A 12,973-nucleotide genomic window follows, 5' to 3' on the forward strand; every position below is an offset into this window, starting at 1 on the left:
TAAAAAAAAAAAGGAATTCATATATTTTCCACAGAGAACAGCAGTGTGAAAATTCAATAGTGATATCTTCTGATTTGTTTTTTGTACAACATCTGTTCTTCGTGTTCAACATAATCTCACAAATAAACCTCTGAAGATCTGGTGCAATGTACCTGCTTTTATCAGAAGTATTGCATCATATTTAGTTTGTATTTGCAAACGTGCGTGTAAGATTATCTTCACAGCATGAGACCGGGCTGTTCTCCTCTTAGAGCTTCATCAGCTGCATATCGCTTTCTTGTCACACGATACTTAGCACGTTTGGAGATTATATTTACTCTGTGCTGCTCTAAGCACCTTTCCTGGGAGATTATATGAATTAAAGCCTGATTATGGACTCTGGCCAAGAGCTGCAGGTACAGGTGATTTATAATAAGGACATTGTCGAGGTGAGTCAGCAGCAACTGGCCTGATTACAGCAGCTGGACCTCAGGAGGAAAACCCTTGGCCCAAATGCAGTAAGAAAACATACGATGAGGGGAAAGATACTCCATTACGCTTTGTTCTTTGTGATGAAAAATAGCATGCCAACACTTTCAACTCAGACAGATGAGGCTCAAAAATCTCATTAGCAATCACACCCATGAAGTAGGGTAGCTTAGACTGCAAGAAGAGAAAACACAAGGGAGACGGTTTAGTTCATAGGAATTAATTCATATTTTATATTCTTTTGTAGCAAAATGTAGTCACACAGAAACATTTGTTGTGTTTTTTTTTGTTTGTTTTTTTTGTCCTAGAACCTCAGGTGAGAATCATGTCTACATTGAATCAAGTACACACTTAAATTCATAGTGTTAGTTAGCGTAGTGGAGGAGGATGATACTTGACGTTACAAGCAGAGAGGTTAAAGGGTTGCTTCATTCAAAGACTTAAAATACTTGCTCACTGATGTTCCTCTGGTGGGATTTGGACAACAAGGGGGTTTTACAAGTCATGGCTTTTCATAGTTTTTACTTTTTTATTTCAATCAGTTAGCAAAGAATTAATGACAAAATTATTTTATGTAATGCCACTGGATCATAGGACCATGAAAATGTTGAACTGAGGAATATTGAACTGAGGAATAAATGTGGTGACATTTCAGTTTATAACTTCAAATGAGTTATTTGAACAATTCTGGGGGAATGTATAATTTAGCACGAGTCAAATGATGAAATTAGAAGTTCTTATTGGACCTAACTTAGTTGAGATGACATTATATGAGTTTGAATTCCTTAGTATTTGGCAAGAGATAAAAAAAACCCTCTATTGTGACACCTCAAACATTCATTTAGTGAGAAAAAAGTATATTTAAACAAGTATTAAATAATTCATCTTAAAATGAAAAACAAGAAATTTCTTGAAACTACAGTACTTTCATACATTAGGACTGTGCAAAAAAAAAAGAATGGGTTACTGACTGCTCAATTATTTGGTAGTGCCTTTGGTTAGTGAAAAGATACACCTTTACGCCTTTATCTTTATAATAATTATAGTTGATAATGTCTGTCCTAATGAGAGCGGAGATGAGCAGTATTTTCACTCATTTATGGCCCTCATTGATCCTCATATGGTACTAATTTTCTTTTTCAAAGTATATACTTTTTATATTATTAGACATGTATAGTGTCTATTTTTCATATTTTATCATGCTGTGATATTTCATTTTTACTGGTATTGTAACGGTGAAATCTTCCACAATTGGGATGAAAAAAAGTCTTATCTCAAATGTGTCAATATGGAAAATTAGTTCAAGCTCAAGAGAGAATGTGGCTATATGCTCTCGAAAAATGGAAAGCTGCCTCTGGCTTCCTGTAGAATCAAATGCATTGTCTATAATGTTCACAAGCAACTCCAGGGACTCTGTTCCTTCCAGAACGTGATGTTACCATTCTAAATGCATACATTTTTCCAAGTTGAATGTCAATTTTTTTTGCTATAACAAAAAATGATGATGAATAATGTGTTGTAGAGTAACCACAATGCACTTAGCATGAATTTGGGTACTGTGATAAATGATTACTGTTGGTTACGTTCTCTGCCACGAGGTATGGACAGTCAGTGTGGTTACATGCACATCTAAAACAAGCTATTGGTTACAATCTAGCTAAGGATTAAACTGTATTTTCCGAAAAAATCCAAGTATACATTGCACATGTATACTTGGACAATCGAATTATTGATTGAGATGCGTTCGACTCCGCAGCGCCACACGTACTTTTGCGTTGGCATTTTTCCAGTACAATTAGTAAACAATTGCGAAGGAGGACAACATGCGAAAAAATGGACGCTAACGATGCATCAGCTTGGTAAATTTCGTACATACTAAGCCTGATCACGTTGCAGGGAATAGGCGCGCAAAGTCTTGCTCTTCTTCTTCTGTTACCACGTGGTTTTGACGGCGTGACTGTTATTATTTTAGCTCCTGCGGCTCGTCACTTCCGGAAGGGGGAGTCCTGGGACAGTCACTAGCTCGGCTAATCTTGGGTTGCGTATACATGCCACAATAACTCAGATTAGGACGCATTATCTGGCATTAAAAGCTCGATCTCAACAGCTTCAGTTTGGTTCAACTACAGTGCAGTTAAGGTTGATACATGGCTTTTAAAACTTCGGTATCAGTCGGATTAAGGCAACAATTCAAATTTGTGTTAGTGCATGTAAACGTACTGACTGACACAGAAAGTGTCTCTATGCGAAGTCCCACTAGGTTATGTGCAAGATGAGACAGCAAATGCTAATAAACTTTTTCTTTAAGTATTGTAACTGTGAATGTTTATCAAAAAATACATACTTCTGTTTACGGGTTAACGCAAGTTTTTTTCTTGTACTATAATTTCATATAGCATAAGTTATTTTCCTGCATTATTTTATATTAACAGTACAACGCAATGAAAATGGTTAAATGGTTGAATGGAAGTGATTTGAATATGACTCAATTCTTCTTGTATAGGCTACATGTAGACACATTCACCTGACTGATGTGGCGTGTCAGATAAATGTTCATAGATATCAGTATTAATGCATATATTGGATGCTACTTATCAGAGGGAGTCAAAATAAAAAGATGTAAGAACATGTCAACATGTGGCTTTGTGGCGTGACCAAAAAGCATCCGCATTTGGAACCTCAAGCATAAACCAAGTCTACTTTTATGAAGAAGCATCATTAGGAATTAGTGAGCAAATATTTTAGTCAACTGAGTGTTTCAACCCTGTGAGAAATCTCAGCTCCCCTCTCCCCGCTTGCAGTACCGTGTAAAATCCCATTTCATTAAGCCAACTAACAACGACCATGTTGGTACACCACAGTAAAGCACCTTCTCACTGTTTGCTTCACATGAAAATAAAAGTACCACTGCACAGTTTTACCCCCATTTCTGTTACAGTCTCACTCAATTATTGTACTAAAAAAAATGCCAATATACAGAACGGTACACCTACTGTAGGAGGAAAGCAGTTTAAAGGAAAATGATGACCAACCCACATTTTGAAATGCTGCAATCTCAATCTCAAGAAAAAGGCATTAAAATGCAGGCGGGTTGCAAATAATTGCAGGCAGTGCTCTGAACAGTGACTAAATGTGTCTTACTGCAATGCACAGCCCTGTATGAATAAGAATGATGGATGGACTGTTCCTCTGGTGATGCAAGTCAAATGACAGATAATCCCAAAAAAGGTTCTGTATCATGCAATCTGGTGAAATAGATTTCCAGACTTCTCAGTTTATTGGCTCAAAATAAGACATCCCTCTCCCCTTTTTCTCTGCCTGACAGCTTCTCACAAGCAGCACAATAACCTTTATCCAGCTACTAAATGACAAATTCCTCCATTTAACCTGGGTAAATGAGTAATTATCATGCTCTCTTGTTTGTGTTGCCTGTAGGGAATCACAATCTGGTGATAAATCTTGGTGTTGGCTGCTCTGGGGAAACGATTAAGTAGGCTTGATAGATTTCAAACACCATTTGTGTCTGGATACAGTAATATGAACTGATAGCATCTGAAACCTCACCCTGAGGCTAACACTGTTTACATCAGTGGCCCTTCAGCCCGAAGGGACCGCTGTCACCAGAACCGACCAATGGGGAGATAATCAAAGAACTCAAACTGCAGGATTTCACTCTGAGCTGGACAATTACAGGATTGTACTGATTGGACAACAATTAGTTCTCTGAAACATTTGAGAACAAGTTCAAAGTAAAAACTTGTGTTCCATGTACAGAGCATTTGATGTATTTTCATTTTACTGTCACATATGAACAACCTCATATCAAACATCACCTGAGGTAGAAATATAAGACTGGCTCTTGGGGTTCAGAGTAAATCATATTAAGGGCATTGATATATTTAATGATTAAAATTTGTCTGTTTTTGATTATCAACAACAACTACAATCTCATTACAGAGCTATGCCTCTGTCTTCTGATGAATCAACTCAAATAATAAATAGTAAAAATGATAGAAAAACCCAGATGAAAATAAAAATGACTTTGTTTTTTTTTTTCAATTTTCTACTGTATCAACTCCTCTGGTCCCGCTGTCTACTGTCGCAGTAGTCCAATGTTATGTGAAAGGTCCATAACATGATATTCCAGTGTCCAGGAATTGAAGCAGCTCCTCCTAGAGTTTGGTCAAGATGTAGTAAATACACTTTACACATTTATTTTTGAATGCAGATCAGAAGCCTTTTCATAATAGCTATTTCTGCAGATGTTTTAAAATGGACAATTTTTCAAATGTAGTAAACACTGTCAGACAGTTTTGACCATGGCCAAGAGTAATAGCTGATTGTGTCGTTTCTCACATCGTCATTATAACAGTATTCACATGGGCAAAGTTCACATAGTACTCAAAGGCAGCTTCCCTTAAGAGTCCTTTTCCTTCTATGTTCACGTGTCTGTTTCAAGAAAACAGTTGATTATTTGGCCAGAGATCACATATGTGGGCTTTACTCAAACTGTGCTCTCCATCACCCACTCTGAGCTCTCAAAGGAGGGCTTCTCGTCCTCGCTGTCATCGCACTGCAGCAGCATGCCGTTAACAGACAGACTACGCTTAGTCCAGATGTTACTGATCCTGCGAGGTTGGCTGCTTCGGCACTGTGCCACCGCTACATGACCCATGTCAAATGAATGGCTCCTCTTGGGCTTTCCCTCCTGGGGATATCCCAGGAGACGACCTAGCATGGTTGTGGAGTCAGCTCTCCCGAGAAGGGGTTCTTTGTCAGATGGTGGCACCGCAGGAACTATTGTCATGGCATTGGGAGTGGAAGAGGGGCCAGAGGCCCCTTGGGGTTCCTTGGCTACCCGTCGTAGCTCTAGTGAGGTGAAGGCCCCTAAAAGGTGGTCCAGGCTCTGTTGTGCTTTCGCAGTGTGTACGTGTTTCATGAACTTGCTGCTGGGCAAGGTGCTGCATTCACTGCCCTGAACACTGTAGCGGTCGCCAACCATTCTCGCTGGTTGGCTGTCTATTGAGTTAGAGGAGGAGGAGGACGAGGAGAGGCTGCTCTGAAGAGAACCACACTTGAACTCTACCATTTCTTCACGCATAACCACCACTGTGGACTTCACCTGTGGCGGTGCGCCGTTGAACCTGTTCACTCCTCCATTGGTCTGTGAGTATGTGTTACTCACAGTAGGTAATTTACTGGTTGGAATTCCATTGGTGACCTTATAGCGAACCATGAGGATGATGATGAACACCAGCAGCGTGGCCACAATGATACCGCCGATGACCAGGATCATGGTACTGCCCATGAAGCCACTGTGAAGAGATTGGCACTGTGGGTAGTCCTCCCTGGTGATAAATTGGACACAGCCCACAATGTTGGTGGCAGTGAGAGTAGTGGCGGTGTCATCCCAAATGGCCAAGACACACAGGTCATACTGCATTCCTGGGACAAGATTTGTCACTACGAAGGCCCTGTTAGTCCTAGGAATCATCCTGAAAACAGAAACAGACATAACATTAAGCAACTTTTGTCATGGGACATTACGACAAGGCTAAAATACTAAAGTATTGAAGCAGAGCTGAGTCATTCTTATACTCTAGAATAGATTTAGGAACTAGCCAAAAATAAGCATTCCAAAAAACTTTTTATACGCAGAGAGTAAATCAGAAAGATGGCTTAATTGCTTCCAGTGTATTCTATTGTGTAATGATGGAGAAAATAGTAATGAGATAAGCAATGAATGGCCACTTTTTAAATATTGTTTTGGTGAAATGTAATTTCTTCTACATTTAGTTTAACATGAGTTAAGGTGTTGCAAGTCCAACTGCTAGTATTTAAAATGTACATATATAACTGATTCACTGATCCTTAGTGGTTTTAACTGAAATTGAAAGTTGATGCTGTAAGTCCATGAGCTACTGCAAATCAATAGATTGTTGTAGGAACCTACAGTGACAAGAAAAGTATTTAAACATTGTGGAATGAGTTCGTTTTATGCATGAATTTGATGTGATATGATCTTCATTTGAATCACAATAATAGGCAAACCCAATTTGCCGAAGTCGATAATACACCAACTAAACACTTATGTGTTTATTTAAAATGCCTATTAGGGTCATTGTCATGCTGCATCACTTGACTTCTTATAAAATTAATGCAGAACACCAGTGGATTTTGTGTGGTCTATGTTTTCTTGCTCCTGAATATTTTTTGTTATGCAGATGGCAATTTGCAAAGCCCCATACGGGTGCAAACACACTGATATGTATGCAAATTTTAGAGACTTCCTATTACAAACCCCTCTGTCCATTTATTTTGCCACTGTGTTGATGTCTCGACAGTCAAATATAATACACATATTCCAATTTTACCCAGACTATGTCGTTTCTTTATTTTATGAAATGTGTTAGAATTTACACTTCACTGGAATGCTTGACTGGTGTTCACAAATTGATCCAACACTTAGTTTAAAAATAACTGTTGCTTTCTTTGTTGGCATGTAAGGCAAGCCCTCTGTGTCATTAGCTCTACTTGTCAAATCTTACCACATCACTCATCTCATGATTCTTGTGTAATTACCTCTACAGGAAAAAAGTTCATTGTTGTATTGTTAGTTAGTCGAAATCTATCCTTGAAGATTTAGTCATACTGGTTAGGTTACTTATTAATAGCTTCCTCTGTTGTTTTTCCATAGCTGGGTTTAAGTTCTCTTACACTACATGCATCCAAGCTCTGATCCCTCCAGAGCGCCTCCAATACAGACACCAGACACCAGCGAGGCAGTGGTTCATTATTAATCCTTAATTGCTTTTTCTGAAAGAAGCTGTGCTTCCTCAAATATGTGAGGGAGCTCATGCAATCTCTCTGCTGCCCCACTTGGCCCTGATTGATTTTTAATCATGCCATTGCTGGAGTGCAGACAGAGAAAACTGCATCAGCCAGCTAGAGGCAGAGTGAAAGAGAGCATTTGCTAGCAATGAAATCATGACATTGTTTGACCTGTTTTTGCAGGTCATCGTTTCATTTTATTTAGATGTATTTAGTGAAATGGATGTAAATATGTAAATTATGTATGTATATATATATATATATATATATATATATATATATATATATATATATATATATATATATGCATAGGGCACCTGCACAACATGTGACTTATCTTCCGTTAACATAAAACTAAACTGGTTTGGTTACCTGAAAAGACAAAAATAAAATCATATTTTTTTACTTAAAGTCTTAAAAGTGAATCTCTTGTCTATATTTTTTCATTTTGTCATTAATTAATACACTTTTTGAGATTTGCTATCCCCTAAAGTGGCACATTAAACTTATTTCCGTCCTGCCAGGAAAATAACCACACTGTAATTTAGAATACCGTAGATACTCTACAGCCATACTATAATATGTAAATGAATATGTTTTGTTACAGAGGGCAAAACTTTCATGTTTAATTTGTTGTGTACAGTGGTCAAAAAGTAAAAAATGTTTGATGAAAGATGAATAACGGAAAGGTTAACGGCTAGTTATAAGGTTGGAATATGTGGTTACAGCTGAATACAGCAATAAGTAAATATATTACTTTGTCCACTGCTTATGCATTATGCTACTGTTATGGCTCACATCCTTGCAAATTCAATATTACCTTGTATGTCTCATATTTGTTTGTCTATTTCTCTGATATATATGTGTGTTTATATATATACACAGGTATATATGTGTATACGGTATATATATATATATATGTGTGTGTGTGCGTGTGCGTGTGCGTGTGTGTGTGTGTATATATATACAGCTGCAGTCCTAGTACAGCTGGCCCAGGTGTTCAAGTCTTGGCCCGTGCCCCTTAGCTGTGTGTTGTCTCTCCTCTCATTATCCTCATTTTCTGTCTCAAAACTTTCCCCAGAGTTATAAAAATCTTGTTTAAAAGAAGAAAAAAAGAAATTGAGTCAAGGCTGCTTTCAATCAGTCATCTGAATTGAAAATTGTAGCATTCAATGCCTTATTTGAAAAAGGAAATTGATTTCACAGAACCAAACCCTCTCTAGCAGCAGTTGCCGAGTCCACACGTCTATGGACTTGAGCAGTTTAAGAGGGAAACATTGAAATGAGCTCTACAATTCTTTTCCTTTTTGGATCTATAATTACTGGTTCAGAGCATGGATTTCTCTGTGAGTTTCACTTTTATAAAATATGTGAAAGCCGTACCTCCCCGATTGTCACTTTAATGAAAAAAAGACAAATCTCAATAAGAGTTAAAGCTGCAGGCAGTGATGAATGGGCCCTCGCGCGTGTAATTGTCACCCATAAAGATCAAGGACTCAAAACTAAGTCCTATGACGCCACCCATGACTCTTTATATCAAACCATTCAAAAAATATGGCAGAAAATAGGAACTATGACATATTGACCAATCAGAAGAAGGGGCGGGGCTAATTCAGGCCAAGGTCAAGTACTCAATACCGAGTCCGATGACACCACCCACATGTCTGTATCACCACCCCTTCAAAAGTTATGGCAGAGAATAGGGACTATCAAATATGGACCAATCAGATGAAGGGGGGCGTGCTTTTTGGCATCTAGCGTCTTGACTGAGAAAAGTAATGCGAATCATCGCAGGATCGAGACGCACTTTTTGATGTATAACACACCTGGGTGCACGTTACAGTTCAGGCCGTATTAACGGCCGAAAAAGTGGCATAAATTGCGCCAAAATTACACGATTAATTCAAAATGGCTGACTTCCTGTTTGGTTTCGGCCATGGCGCCAAGAGACTTTTCTTTAAGTTGCAGGTGTGTACCGATTTTCGTGCATGTACGTCAAACCGTTTTGTGGGGCTTGAGGCACAAAGTTTTCTAGGGGGCGCTGTTGGGCCATTAGGCCACACCCATTAAAATAAAACCATTAAATATCACATTTTTCGGCAGGCCTGAATTGTGTGCAAAATTTGGTGACTTTTGGGGCACGTTTAGGGGGGCAAAAAGCCCCTCATTTCGTCGGAAGAAAAATAAAAACAACGAGAACTCCTACAGATACAATAGGGCCTTCGCACTGTCAGTGCTCGGGCCCTAATTAAAAAGGATTACAGCTGATCTTAAAGTAACACTTTATGATTAAGTTTACTATATCAAAAATTCACCCTGCAAACATGTGGCAATCTTGCGATAAAAATGTGCTTTTAACATTCAGAAGCAAAATACTGAACCTCAGGATGAATTAGCCACAGCAACCAGAATTGTCAAATGTCACATTTGGATTCCTTAATCCACAAATCATTCTTACCTGTAAACGAGTACTTCATCTTCAGAGCAGTTGTACTGAAGCTGGAACATTTTAACCTTTGGAGTTGATTTGCTGACAGTCCATTTGATAAGAGCAGAGATAGCAGTCACTTCTGACACAGCCACCACCTTCTCTGGAAGACTTTTAGGCTCCCCTCTGCTCTTGGTAGAGCTAGTGATGTCTGAAAGTCCTGATTTTGTTTGTGTGGTACGATTTGTATTGTTAGTTATATGGGGGAGTTGTATGATTGATAGCTCAATGGAAGCTGTGGATTCCCCTGCAGCATTAGCAGCTATGCAAGTAAAAGTGCCATAGTCGTTTGATGTGGTAATCCCTATGTCCAGGGTGCCATTTTCATATACAGTAGCTCTGGAGGAGTTGCTGATCAAACGGTCGTCCGGTGCAACCCAATGCACAGTTGGCATTGGATCTCCAATAGCTTTGCAGCGCAGGCTAGCTGTTTGGCCCTCCAGCACTAACAACTTGTGAGTATGTTGTGTTATCAAAGGGGGTTCACAAACAAACTCCTCCTCACGAACAGACCAAAAGTAGCGTCCCTTTAGATTGTTAGGAGAAGCACAAGTTTCCATATCATCGTCACGTTCCAGCCTTCGCATCCAAAGTACCTCACAGTTGCAATGCAATGGGTTTCCACCAAAGCTAAGAGAGAGGTGAGGTTCATAAGGAGTGCTCATCAGCATACTACTCTGGGAGCGTGCAAATATGGGGTCTGGAGGGAGCTTCTGGAGGCGGTTGGAAGTAAGGTCTAAGCGAGCCAGTTTATCCAGGTCTGTGAAAGTCGATTCAGCAATGAAGGAGATGAGGTTATGGTCCAGACTAATCTGGTGTAGGTTAACCATCTTGCGGACGGCTTCCCAAGGCACACTGCGCAAGTTGTTGTATGACAAATCTAGATCTTCCAGTGTCAGTATCAAGTCATCGAAGGCAGTTTTTGAGATTTGATTGAGCTGATTATTGTTTAGGATCAGGTGCTGCAGGTTTATCAGTCCTCTGAGGTCATCTGGTCCCAGTTCAGTCAACCGATTCGTGTCCATGTGCAGGGATCTCAATGTTTCGAGGTCAATGAAAGAGAAAGGCTGGATGGTACCGATAGTGTTGCGGGACAAAGTGAGATCCACTAGACCTGTCATATTGGCAAAGTCCTGCGTGGTGATCTTGAGGATGAAATTTCCACCAAGCCGGAGCTCCACAGTTCGCCGATCGATGTCAGGGGGCACAAAGAGCAGGCCCTTGGAGGGGCATAGTGTGCCCAGTGACTCTGAGAGGTTCTGGCAGACACAGTATTTGGGACATGCATGGACAATTCCAATTGCAGTTCCCAGAAGCAGGAGACAGGTGACCACTTTGTCCATGTTACCTCATATGAAGGGGAACTGTGAAGCAGAAGAACAGAAATGATTTATCAGTTTGATAGAATATCTAATTTCAATGATTGTGAGAACAGTCCGTGTTGGACAATAAATACATTTCTCACCACAAATATGTCATATGAATCTGTCACATCTTCTGATGAGGCAGGGTATACACACAAATTGCTGTAAATACACCCATTCATCCAAGTCAGACGAATTTATCATAGAGTTTATGGTTAAATCCGGCTCATGAGCTTAATGAGCTGCTTCTTCATTCTTGATGATATCTCAAATTTATATTCAGTGTTATGACCTTCAAATGCAAGTACTTGGCAATGGAAAGAAGACTTTTTTTGAATAAAGTTCAGATTTAAACAGCCTCATGAAGAGAAATTTCCACTGTGCCTTGAACACTTTCTATTGAAAAAACAAGACATTGTAGAACAATTTCATCACCTGGAAGTGTTAGACTTGGCAGACGTGGCTGCTGGAATGTGCATGTGAATATCTTAACAGCCCTCCCACTTGCCTGACTCCTTCAAATGAAAGGTGGACTTCCTTGGCCTCATCTAGTGAACTAGTAATTACCCCAGACATTTGTATCATTAATTCTCTCTGATATCACACAATCTGAAAATCCATTTCAAGCCTCTTCTATTTGTTTTAGACCAGCATGTTCTACATGTGAAAAGCTGGACCTTTTCCTCTGTGGTTCTCTCTGGAAACATGGGGAGGGGCAGTTCTCTCTTTTTTAATTTATGTTAACCATATGGGTATATCACTCATAATATGTACTGTATATATTAGGTTATATATTATATAAGGAACGCTTCCGCAGGTCCTTCATCCCGACAGCAATCAGACTCTACAACAACCAACTATAGTCACTCGAGTGCAATAATAACCTGTCTTTCTGAAAGTGCAATAACCTTCTCCCTCTAAATACTTCACTGGTATTTTTCCACATGTATATATTATTAGTTTTTCTGGTTTAGTATGTATTTTGTACATTGCACATTTTAGGATATACTTTTTTTATACCTTTTCATACTTCGTGTGTATTTTATAAAATCGTTGAGAGTGTGTATGTTTGCTGCTGCACAAGTAAAATTCTCCTCGGGGGATTAATAACGTTTATTCTATTCTATGTGTGAAAAGCTAGTTGCAGCAAAAGGATTTTTTATCTTGGACTTCTTGGTAACATGCTTTCATGTGTATCGTCTACAATAACTCACAATTACTGTATAAGTATAATGTGTTAAATTATTTCAGCCAGGTTTTAATAATATCATGAGAGCTGCTACATCCGGACTATGTGTTGCAGATCAAATACCGCTGCTTATATTACGGCACTACTGAAGCTTTTAACACATGTAAAGAAGTCAGAATAATATAGAGAGAAGCATAATCATAAGTATTCATTAGTATATTGTACTATAGTAAAGATGAGTTGATATGCAAATGAGTACACAACAAATTGACCCATTTACCAACAAAATACTGTGTTTGAGCCACTAAACACTCCTGTTGAAAATAAATAGGACTTTGTAAAACTACACCTTTGAGGGAGAATAGGTGCTTCTTGAGAGGAATTACAGGTATTCAGCATTACCTCATGATGGTGGTGCAGATGTTGAATTTTATGTCATACAGGCTTTTTGCATGGGTGGAAAAAGAAACTTTAACTGGCAAAATACAGAAAAACAATCTATATCGCAAGGCCAAAAAGTTACACTTGATCATAAGTTGATCATAACTTTGTTGTTTGTTGTCAGGTGTTTTCTGAGTAATCACTTTGAGATTCAGTTCAATGGAAATTGTATGGTGCAAAATATATTTACTT

General features: G+C 38.9%; 1 protein-coding gene across 2 annotated transcripts in view; it reads right to left on the minus strand.

Moving 5' to 3' along the window:
* Positions 1-672: 672 nt before the first annotated feature.
* LOC133462599 (leucine-rich repeat and fibronectin type-III domain-containing protein 2-like) overlaps positions 673-12,973 on the minus strand; it is a 219,478-nt gene continuing 207,177 nt past the window's right edge. For both annotated transcript variants that reach the window (XM_061743920.1, XM_061743921.1), the window contains 2 exons: positions 9,758-11,151; positions 673-5,963 (listed from right to left, as the gene is read on the minus strand). In XM_061743920.1, the coding sequence (XP_061599904.1) occupies positions 4,973-5,963; positions 9,758-11,130 (2,364 nt within the window). In that variant the 5' untranslated portion in view covers positions 11,131-11,151 and the 3' untranslated portion in view covers positions 673-4,972. The remainder of the gene's footprint in view (positions 5,964-9,757; positions 11,152-12,973) is intronic.

This window comes from Cololabis saira, chromosome 16 (assembly GCF_033807715.1).
Source record: "Cololabis saira isolate AMF1-May2022 chromosome 16, fColSai1.1, whole genome shotgun sequence".
NCBI classification, from domain to species: domain Eukaryota; kingdom Metazoa; phylum Chordata; class Actinopteri; order Beloniformes; family Belonidae; genus Cololabis; species Cololabis saira.